The sequence below is a fragment of the Aquarana catesbeiana genome, linkage group LG03, assembly GCF_042186555.1.
Source record: "Aquarana catesbeiana isolate 2022-GZ linkage group LG03, ASM4218655v1, whole genome shotgun sequence".
In the NCBI taxonomy this organism is placed as follows: domain Eukaryota; kingdom Metazoa; phylum Chordata; class Amphibia; order Anura; family Ranidae; genus Aquarana; species Aquarana catesbeiana.
Window position 1 is genome coordinate 436,386,737 of NC_133326.1, and position 10,610 is coordinate 436,397,346.

Genomic DNA, 10,610 nt, shown 5'->3' on the forward strand with positions numbered 1-10,610 from the left:
GTTTGCTTTCATTGGTCTCCAGAAGCTAAAACTTCCTTTGAGTCCCTCAAAAGACTGTTTACTTCCGCTACTGTTCTGCAGCACCCCGATTCCTCCCTACCAGGTGTTCTGGAAGTGGACGCTTCCGAGATTGCTGTTGGAGCGGTTCTTTCCCAGCGGCAAGGGACCACAGCTTTGTTATACCCAGTAGCCTTATTTTCTCGCAAGTTATCAACTGCAGAAAGTAATTATGACGTAGGAGATCGGGAACTACTGGCCATAAAATCCGCTCTTGAAGAATAGCGATACCTCTTGGAGGGAGCTGCTCATCCTATTCTGATCTACACAGATTACAAAAACCTGGAATACCTGAAGTCCACAAAGAGGTTGAGACCAGGACAAGCCAGGAGGGCCCTGTTCTTTTCCAGGTTTTCCTTCCACGTTACCTATCGGCCAGGCTCTAAGAACATAAAACCTGCCACTCTGTCTAGGATGTTCCACAAGCCCCAAGAAACCTCGCCTCCAGACACTATCCTTTCCCTGGGAAATTTTCTCCTGTTACAAGAAGACCTGCTCTCGCGGATCAAGCAAGCCTCAGTAGGGTCGGTATTTGCCATAGGGACAGAACTACAAGCTAAGGATGGACTGTTTTGGTTCGGAAGCAAAATCTTTGTACCTGAAGGCCCACGGGTCACAATTTTATAACTTTGTCATGACCCTGCACTGGCAGGACATTTTGGTGTTACCAAGACTGTCGATCTTGTCCAGCGCACCTTCTGGTGGCCCCAAGACTGCAAGAGAAGTCCTCTACCACCTGTGCTCAGAATAAAACCAGTAGAACCAGGGCCTGGGGATTACTGAAACCCCTGCCTGTTCCAGACAGACCATGGAAGATGTTGTCCATAGACTTCATTGTCGAGTTGCCTCCAGCAGAGGGGCACACTGCCATCTTTGTGGTGGTAGATCGATTATCTAAAATGGCTCACTTCTTTCTGATGAAGGGTACTCCCTCTGCTCCTGACAGTGCACAAATGTTCATCAGAGAAGTAATTAAACTCCATGGAATTCCGGCTAATATCGTTTCTGATCGGGGAGTACAATTTACTTCCGGATTCTAGAGAGCCCTGTGTAAACCCTAGGAATTGAACTATCGTTTTCCATGCCTGTCATCCCCAGACGAATGGTCAAACTGAGAGGACTAACCAGACCCTCGAGCAATATCTTTGCTGTTTTTCTTCCTTTTCTCAGGATGACTGGTTCTCTCTGCTTCCTTTGGCTGAATTTGCCTATAATAATTCCGTCCACTCTGCCACGAAACAAAGTCCGTTTTTTGCTAACTACGGTTTTCACCCATCTTTTTTGCCCAACTCCATTCCTGAATGTTCCATACCAGCGGTCCAGGAAACAATACATTTTTTTCTCCTCCAACAACCAGGTATTACAGGAAACCATGACGAAGTCTCAAGAGCGCAACAAAGAAACCTTCGACAGGAAGAAACAAGGAGAATTGGTACTTGAACCTGGTAGCCTTGTATGGTTATCCACTGTAAACCTAAAATTGACTTGTCCCTCCAGGAAGTTGGGTCCTAAATTCCTGGGTCCCTTTCCTGTAAAAAGGAAAATTAATGAGGTAGCTTATGAGCTGGAACTCCCGGACTCACTCAGGATTCATCCTGTCTTTCACATTTCCCTGTTGAAACCTTTTGTTTCCAACCCTTTTCCTGAACGTAAATTTGAATCCCCCGAATCCTATAATAGTGGACGGAGAGGAAGAATTCGAAATTGAAGCCATCCTAGATTGCAGGAAGAGGAATAATCAAGCCCAAATCCTGATTAAATGGAAAGGGTATGGCCCGGAAGAGAACTCTTGGGAGCCTGAGAAGAACATCCATGCTAAAAGCTTAATTCAATCCTTTAAGAGATCCCATCCTGAGAAATGGGCCCGGTTGGACACCCGGAGGCTGCCCCTTGGGGAAGGGGGGCAATGTCAGGAAGATCCTGCCAGTAACAGGCATCCTGGGCGTGCAGTTGCGCGATCGCGCACGCGCGCACCCATTAGCACCAGTCGGGCAATTTAAACCAGACTTTCACACTGAGATCTACAGCGTTATGTGTGTCTTGATCCTTGAAAACCCGTTCCTGTGCTAAACCCGTCTTGCTCCTGACTATCCTTGTTGTCCACCTGCATCTGATCCCGGCTTGTCTCCGACCATCCCTGTCATCTGCCTCCATCCGACTTCAGCTTGTCTGACTTCACTCCTGCCTGACCCTCTGGCACCTCCACTGTCTGCCTGACTACTGACACGGCTTGTCTGACTCTCCAGTCTCAGTATCCTGGTTCCAGTCTGCTGTCCGGTTCCAGTCTTCTGCACCAGCCTGCTGATCTAGCTCTTTCCAGGTTCCTGTCTACCTTCCAGCTCAGTCTTCTTCGGCACAGTGCTTTCTGAGTTCCAGACCCATCTCCTGCCGTTGATCCTGCCAGGCACTCGTGCCACTCTTGACTCCTGTGCTTCCTGTTCACCTTACCAGGGCCCTCGAGCCGGAGCCGCAAGAGAGGCCATCCCCAGGCTCGTCCACAAGGTACGGGACACTCCCGTACTTCTTCAAATTCAATATCTCTGGGGTTGCGATAATGCACCTCCCCATCTACCATATCCTCTCTATCGTGTTGCCCGTTTCCTATGCTTAGTAATGAGAGGTCTGGTATACTTTTTCCTTTCCCACTAGCAGATCATCTGAAATATTAAATGCTCTCTCCTCATCCTCACTATAATTTGAGGAGAGCACATCCTCACAATCCCAGTTTTGGGATGTGACAATGGCACGTAGCCTGGCTTTACTAACAGGTTTATGCCCCTTCCTTTTCCTTAAGGCATTAATTGATTTGGTCGTGAGGGCTGCACACCGCTCTTGCAAATCATCAGCCCGACTAGCGTTTGAACGTACACACTCTGAAGCAAATGCTAGCTGGTCTTTTAATACCTTAACTTCTGCCTCTGCCTTCTCCCTTCTATGTGATTCGGTATAAATGGCATGAAGGGAGAACCAACTCACTGTGGACACTGTCCTCTTCTCTTTTCTACTTAAATCCAACCCCTTAAGGCTAAAATCTACAAAATGATCTGAGATTTTATCACCCCAAGTCATATTCAAGGGAGAAGCATACTTCACAAATTCTTTAGCAAGAGGCTCCCACTCATCGTCTCTGGCCCAGATAGGTAAGCTGCACACTTCCAGAACCCTCTGCATCCTTGCTTTTTCTAAATGGCTTGCGCAGCATTTTTACCCCAACTCCACTTCCTCTTCTCCAACTTCTCTTACCGTTGGGGTCCCCCAAGGTTCTGTCCTTGGACCTCTACTAGTCTTGATCTACACGTCCTCCCTGGGTCAGCTGATAGCCTCCCATGGCTTTCACTACCATTTATATGGTATCTGCCCTTCAGCTCACCCCATCAATCTCCTCACACATCACTGATTTACTAACAGACATATCAGCCTGGATGTCAAACCACTTCCTCAAACTGAATCTAAAACCGAGCTCATAATATTTCCTCCCCCACGTGCCCCCTCCCTGACTTCTCTGTCAAGATCAATGGCACATCTATCAGTCCGTCCCCACATGCGAGGGTGCTAGGGGTAACCTTAGACTCTGAACTGTCCTTTCAGGCCCACATGCAATCCCTGTCCAAATCATGCCGCCTTAGCCTCCGCAAGATTTCCAGAATACGCCCCTTTTTAACTAATGACACCACCAAGCTTCTAATTCACTCCCTGGTTATATCTAGCCTTAACTACTGCAACTCCCTGCTCATTGGATTACCTTTACATAGACTATCCCCACTTCAGTCCATAATGAATGCCGCTGCGAGACTCATCCACCTTACCAACCATTCAGTGTCCTCCATCCCTCTCTGCCAATACCTCCACTGGCTTCCACTCACCCAACGAATAAAATTCAAAGTACTAACAATAGTTTACAAATCCACCAGCTACATCACTAACCTAGTCCCAAAATACCAACCAAGCCGCTCTCTTCGGTCATCCTAAGACCTCCTGATCTCCAGCTCCCTTGTCACCTCCTCCCATGCTCGCCTCCAGGATTTTTCCAGAGCTTCTCCCATCCTTTGGAACTCCCTACCCCAATCTGTCCGACTGTCCCCTAATCTATCCATCTTTAGGCGATCCCTGAAAACCCTTCTCTTCAAAGAAGCTTATCCTGCTTCTTACTAACACTGTTTTACTTCCTCCATCAGCTCACCACCCCCCCCCCACAGCTATTACCTTTTGTATCAATTGACTAGGGCTGAAACAACGAATCGATTAATCGGCAACTAATCGATTATGAAAATAATCAATTACTATTTTCATAATCGATTAATCGGCCAGTAACATAATGGGGTTAACAAAAACTAAAATGAGCCCTTTATAGTACAAAAAGAGCAAATAATCGCTACTGTAAATATTACTTTCACAGTTCTACAGTAAAAAAATGAACCCCTTACAGTAGTGATTATCTGCTTTTTTTTTTGTACTATAAAGGGCTAATTTTATTTTTTTTAACCCCATTATTTTACTAAACGTCTTAGACCTGGTTCATATCTACAGTATGTGTGTTTTTTGGTGCTTTTTGCAGAAACGCACTACAGTTCATTTACATGGTTTCCTATGGGACACGTTCACATCTATGCTTTTTTCAGCCACTGCGTGTTTGGAAAGGGCCAGGGACTTTTTTTTACGCAAAACTGTGCTTTTTTTGGTTCAATATACTTCAATGGAGAAGCTGCAGAAAAGCATGTAATGCGTTTTTGCAGCAATTTGTGTTTTTTAATCTGCCCAACAACAAATTGGCCAAAAAAATGCAAAAACGCAAATTGCAGCAAAATCACGTGTGCAAAAAGCACTGCAGAAACCATTCACAAGCAAACTGCATAGGTGTGTACCGAGCCTTATGCTGGCCACAAGGATCAATTTTCAGACGAGAATATTCATACAAAAAATCTTTATACATTCCCTGAATGAAAGAATGTTGTTTGAAATTTTCACTTGCTTTTAACATTTCTGTTTAAAATGAATGTAATCTCTGAACGAAAACCACATACACTGTCTGAAAATTCCTTTGACCAAGAAGTTTTCTATTATTTCCAAATTTTCCCGTCACTGTGGTTGAAAATGAACGTCAATTTGACCTCACTAACAATTAGAAAATCGAAAACGAACGTTCTTAAAATTACATTTTTTTTTTTTTTTAAGGAAGACATTGTTTTTTTTTAATGCAAAAATTTGATCTGAGTCTGATATTTACCAGATTCACTCTTTAATAGTATATACAGTATATCTCTTCTGTCTGTTATTCTCAGAGTGGATTAGAGATTTTGCTCCCTAACCATATAGTTGGTTATTTATATTTACCACTGCATAGAGATATTTAAGAATAAATTGCCTTTTTTTAAAAAAAACTTTACATATTAACTAAATTATACACCACACTTTCAATTGATGTTGTTAACCAATTTATGAAAGTAATCGTTAGTTGCAGCCCTACAATTGACCCTTCCTTTTGAGATTGTAAGCTCTAAAGAGCAGGGCCCTCTGATTCCTTTTGTACCAAATTGTAATGTAACTGTAATGTCTGCCCTCATGTTGTAAAGCGCTGCGCAAACTGTTGGCGCTATATAAAACATGTATAATAATAATAAAGTTAGCAACAGATTTAGTGAGATAAAACAGAGGGAGAGCTATAAGGGGGGGGGGGGGGGGGCGTAAAACTAGTATAATGGGTAAGGAAGCCAATATCTAAATTTAGGCCGTTATTTTTTGCGTCGAAAAGAGGTGTCATTCTTAGTTCAAACGTTTTCCTTTCCTGGATAGTTCTGAAATTCCCTTTAAGAACTAAAACATTGAGGTCTTCTATAGTGTGGGCCGGTTTCTGCTTTCTTTACTTTCTGCTATAAAACCCATCCAATAAAAAAATATTTCTTCATCAGTTTAGACCAATTTGTAACAAAATTGACAGTCTTTTTTTTTCCCACAAATAGAGCTTTCTTTTGGTGGTATTTGATCACCTCTGTGGTTTTTATTTTTTGCACTATAAACAAAAAAAAAGCGACAATTTTGAGAAAAAAAAAAAACAGTATTTTTTACTTTTTGCTATTATCAATATCCCCCAAAAATATATAAATAAACTAAATTTTTTCCTCAGTTTAGGCCGATATGTATTCTGCTACATATTTTTGGTAAAAAAACAAAACAAAAAGCGTATATATTGATTGGTTTGCGCAAAAGTTATAGCATCTACAAACTATGGGATAGATTTATGGACTTTATTTTTTTTTTACTTGTAATGGTGGCGATCAGCAATTTTTAGCGGGACTGCGACATTGCGTCTGACAAATCTGACACGAAGTGACACTTTTTAGGGATCAGTGATAAAAAAAATGCACTGTTAAATGACAATGGCAGGGAAGGGGTTAACATCAGGGGTGATCAAAGTGTGCTCCTAGGGAGTGCTTTCTAACACGGGGCGGGGGATGTGGACTGACTGACTAGAGGAAGAGAGACATCTGTGTTCCTGATTAGCAGGAACACAAGATTCTCTCTTCCTCTGTGACAAAGATGGTTTACCTTGTTTACCTATGTAAGTCTGCCATATGCAGACTGGCGTTCTGCCTCTACAGCGAACAATCGTGGAAGCATATGGGCAGCAGCGCAGCTACCTGAATGCTTCCATCTGACAGGCAGGAGTCTGCTTGTCCGATTTACAAACAATCTTGATGGCTGCATCCACCGGGAATGTGTGTAAGAACTTCCCCCTCCGACTGCCACTGTCTGGTCATACAAAGTACAGACCTGGGTTAAAGGGTGGGTTAAAGGATACTTTTTATGAAAAGGTATAGAATTTGTTCTTGCTGTTGTCTTTGCTTTCTGAAAATACTAGCTGCTTTGTCATAATGCCTTGGGTTCAATAAAGTATGAAGATAGGGAATTATGACTTCTTTCAGCTTTAATTTGCTACATGCTTCTCATCTATGACTCAAATGTTTTTAAGCCAGACAGAACCAGACAGGTAGCATTTTCAGAAGGTTAGCAATGGCACCCTCCATATTTCTGTCATTATATGTGAATGTAAATGTATATTTTTTTTTTAATAGTTTTCACATTGTGCTTGCTCTTCTGTATCTTTGCTATTCTGTTAGTGTTACTAAACCCCACAACAGTAAAATCAGTCTGTATATGCAGTAAAGCATGTTATTCTTCCGCATTGTGTAAAAAAGTTATTTGATCTGGTCTTCTCTGACCTGCCCCTTCCACTGTCCCCAATCCATCTCCTGATAAGACAGCCCTTGGAGTCACTCTGCACATGCTCAGCTTGGTGTGTATTGCTAGAGAGTTTTTTTTTCTTGGGAGGGTGCATGTGATCAGCACAGGGCTAATCAGCACTCTCCAGACAGAGGGTCAGGGGTCCTGCAGCCTCATAGGACAGTCAGAGTAAAATGAAAACTCCTACAAGCTTTAACCAGACACTGATAGAAGTCGCAATACTGCTATATGCTCCTAAATAGAAAATATATTTAGCAGTTTATATTTAAAAAAATAATTGCATTTCCATGTTCTGTGTACTATGGAAAGTCCTGGATTTTGTAACACTTTTTGTAAGAGAAATTTGTAGATCAGCCACTAGAGGGAAATCTTTATCTCAATCAGTAGAATAAAATTAACAACTCCTGTTCAGTTCTGCCAGTGTGTACCTACGCTGATATAGTCTGCATGTCTACTCATAATTTTTTATTTATTTTGTTGTTTTGTTTTTTCTTTAGTCTCTTCTCGATGAACCAAATCCTAATAGCCCTGCGAACAGTCAAGCCGCACAACTTTATCAGGAAAACAAACGCGAGTATGAAAAAAGAGTGTCTGCTATTGTTGAGCAAAGCTGGAACGATTCCTAATATTCTGTGCATCACCTTTTTTGTGTACAATATAATTTCATAAGAGACAGAAATGGAGGTACTACAAATGCCACAAGATTAAAAGTTTTAAATACGTTGATGGCAGACACTGAGTTCTCCAAGTTTCCTCCATTGTTGCTCATGTTTGGAAACTGTAAAAGCTTGTGTATCTCTAGTGTATTTTTTACTGCATGTTGTGCATGGTTTAAAAATTAAGTTATTGCTACATTTGTAATATATCCAGTTTGTATTTTTTCTTCTCCTTGATGTATAACATTGGCGTGGAGTTTCCATGAAAATACACATTTTGTAAATCTTTCTTTTTCTCCTTAAAAAAAAAAATGAATGCTTCAGTTTTGTGACCTTTTTTGCTTTTCTTTTTTGGGGGTTTTTTTTTCCAGTGGTTCTTCTTCCTTTTTTTTTTTTTTTTTTTTTTTTTTTTTCTATTAATAACTTACAATAGAGTTGAGGTATATCTATTAATTTGTGTCTGGATATTTTTCTTAATAGTTTTGTGTTAAAGAACTTTAGTTGAAGAAAAATGCTAGCAGGAAGGCTTTTATTTAAGAGCCTGTATATTTCAATAAAAGCTTCCTGTTAGCACGTCTCTCTTAAAAGTTTGTACACTGAACTCCGTGTCCAATCACAGCATGCCTTTGTTCCAGGATGATAAATGTCTGCATGCATAGAAGTTTCATCATCCCTGACTGGCCTATCAAGATTTAAGAAAATGCCAAACTCACAAAATCACTGGGCGAAGATGTTGACAGTGGCAAGGGAGCTTACAGATGTTGCATTTCCAGAGGAAAAGCATGTACTGTGGACTTTGTTGTGCTTTAAGGCCATACAAGTTTTAAACCATGTATGCCCTTTCTTTAGGTGTAACGGCCTCTCTTTAATTTTTTTTTTTTGTAAATGTGATAGTGTTTAACCCCCCCCCCCCCCCCCCCCTTTTAGGGCAGAGTGACAGTTCTTCTTGCTTGCTCACCTCCACATCAGCAAGGTATATTCACCCATTCATACTCTTGCTACCTCTCCCCACTGTAACTTTGCTGTCTAAACTTGCCTGGGTGCATGACATTCTTGACTACACATGACCGTGCTTGGGAATGGTGATTGGCCGCTCAGGCTTGCACACTGTCACGTGTGAGTTTACATGCTCCTGCATATCTGGAAACCCCTTCTTCAGTGGCGAGGGAGCACAGATGGTACATTTACCTTTTAGAATGTGTATAAATCCCCTTCCCACGGACCGTACGCAGATATGCGTACTCGGCTTTCCGGGGTTATACCGGGATGATGCCTGCAGCTGCAGGCATCATCCCGGTACCGTTGTTTACAGCGGGCGATCGGCTACCCGAGTATAACAACCGATGCGGCTAAAAGCCGCTCGGTTGTTATACCGGAGGAGCGGGAGGGGACATCCCGCCGCTGTTACCGGGCCTCCCGTGCGATCGGGAGGCCCGGTGTCCAATCGGGTACCTTCGGCGGCTGGGGGCGGGCTGGAACGAAGCTGTGGGCGGCTTCGTTCCAGCCTTCTCGTTGTAAACGTGGAAGCGACGTCATGACGTCACTTCCCGTTTACTCGGCTGCCAATGGCGCCGAATTTATAAAAGGACACAGTATTCAGAATCGCCGTTTTCGGCGATCTGAATTTTAGACCCCCCATCCCTCCATAAAGAGTACCTGTCACCACCTATTACTGTCACAAGGGATGTTTACATTCCTTGTGACAGCAATAAAAAAATTTTTTTTTAAAACACAATTTATAAAGTAAAAAAATAAATAAAAAAAAAAAAAAAATTTTTAAAGTGCCCCTGTCCCCGCGAGCTCGCGCAGCGAAGAAAGCGCATTCGGAAGTCGCGCCCGCATATGTAAACGGTGTTCAAATCACACATGTGAGGTATCGCCGCGATCGTCAGAGCGAGAGCAATAATTCTAGCCCTAGACCTCCTCTGTAACTCAAACCTGGTAACCGTAAAAAATTTTTAAATCGTCGCCTATGGAAATTCATAGGTACCGTAGTTTGTCGCCATTCCACGAGTGCGTGCAATTATAAAGGGTGACATGTTTGGTATCTATTTACTCGGCGTAACATCATCTTTCACATTATACAAAAAAATTGGGGTAACTTTACTGTTTGGATTTTTTAAAATTCATGAAAATGTCCCTTTTCCAAAAATTTGCGTTTAAAACACTGCTGCACAAATACCGTGTGATAAAAAATATTGCAACAATCGCCATTTTATTTCTAGATTCTCTGCTAAAAAAATATATATAATGTTTGGGAACTCTAAGTAATTTCTAGCAAAAAATACGGATTTTAACTTGTAAACACCAAATTTCAAAAATAGGCTTAGTCATGAAAGGGATAACTAGGCACTGTTTACTTATTAGGGTAATGTATATTAGGGTAATTATCTAATTTTGCAGACTGCAGGTGAAATGCTGGACCCAATTCTGAAAGCTATCTCTAAGCAGATCAAGTATCAGTTTTTATTTTTTATATTTATAAACCTATTGCATTCATGAATCTGCACTGTGATAACAAGCTGCTGGCAAACTGTTTCCTATACCCAAACCAAATAAAATCAAATATTGCAGGTCCAAAAACAAATATGTGAATTAAAGCATGTGCTCTGAAACGTGCCACAAATAAAGTCTATTATAAATAAGAGGCCAAAGACC

General features: G+C 41.8%; 1 protein-coding gene across 1 annotated transcript in view; it reads left to right on the plus strand.

Annotated features, from left to right (window-relative positions):
* The window catches only part of UBE2B (ubiquitin conjugating enzyme E2 B), a 177,161-nt gene extending 168,886 nt beyond the window's left edge, over window positions 1-8,275 (plus strand). Inside the window, exon 6 of the mRNA XM_073620790.1 lies at window positions 7,794-8,275. Coding sequence (XP_073476891.1) covers window positions 7,794-7,922 — 129 coding nt within the window. The 3' untranslated portion in view covers window positions 7,923-8,275. The remainder of the gene's footprint in view (window positions 1-7,793) is intronic.
* Window positions 8,276-10,610: the final 2,335 nt, after the last annotated feature.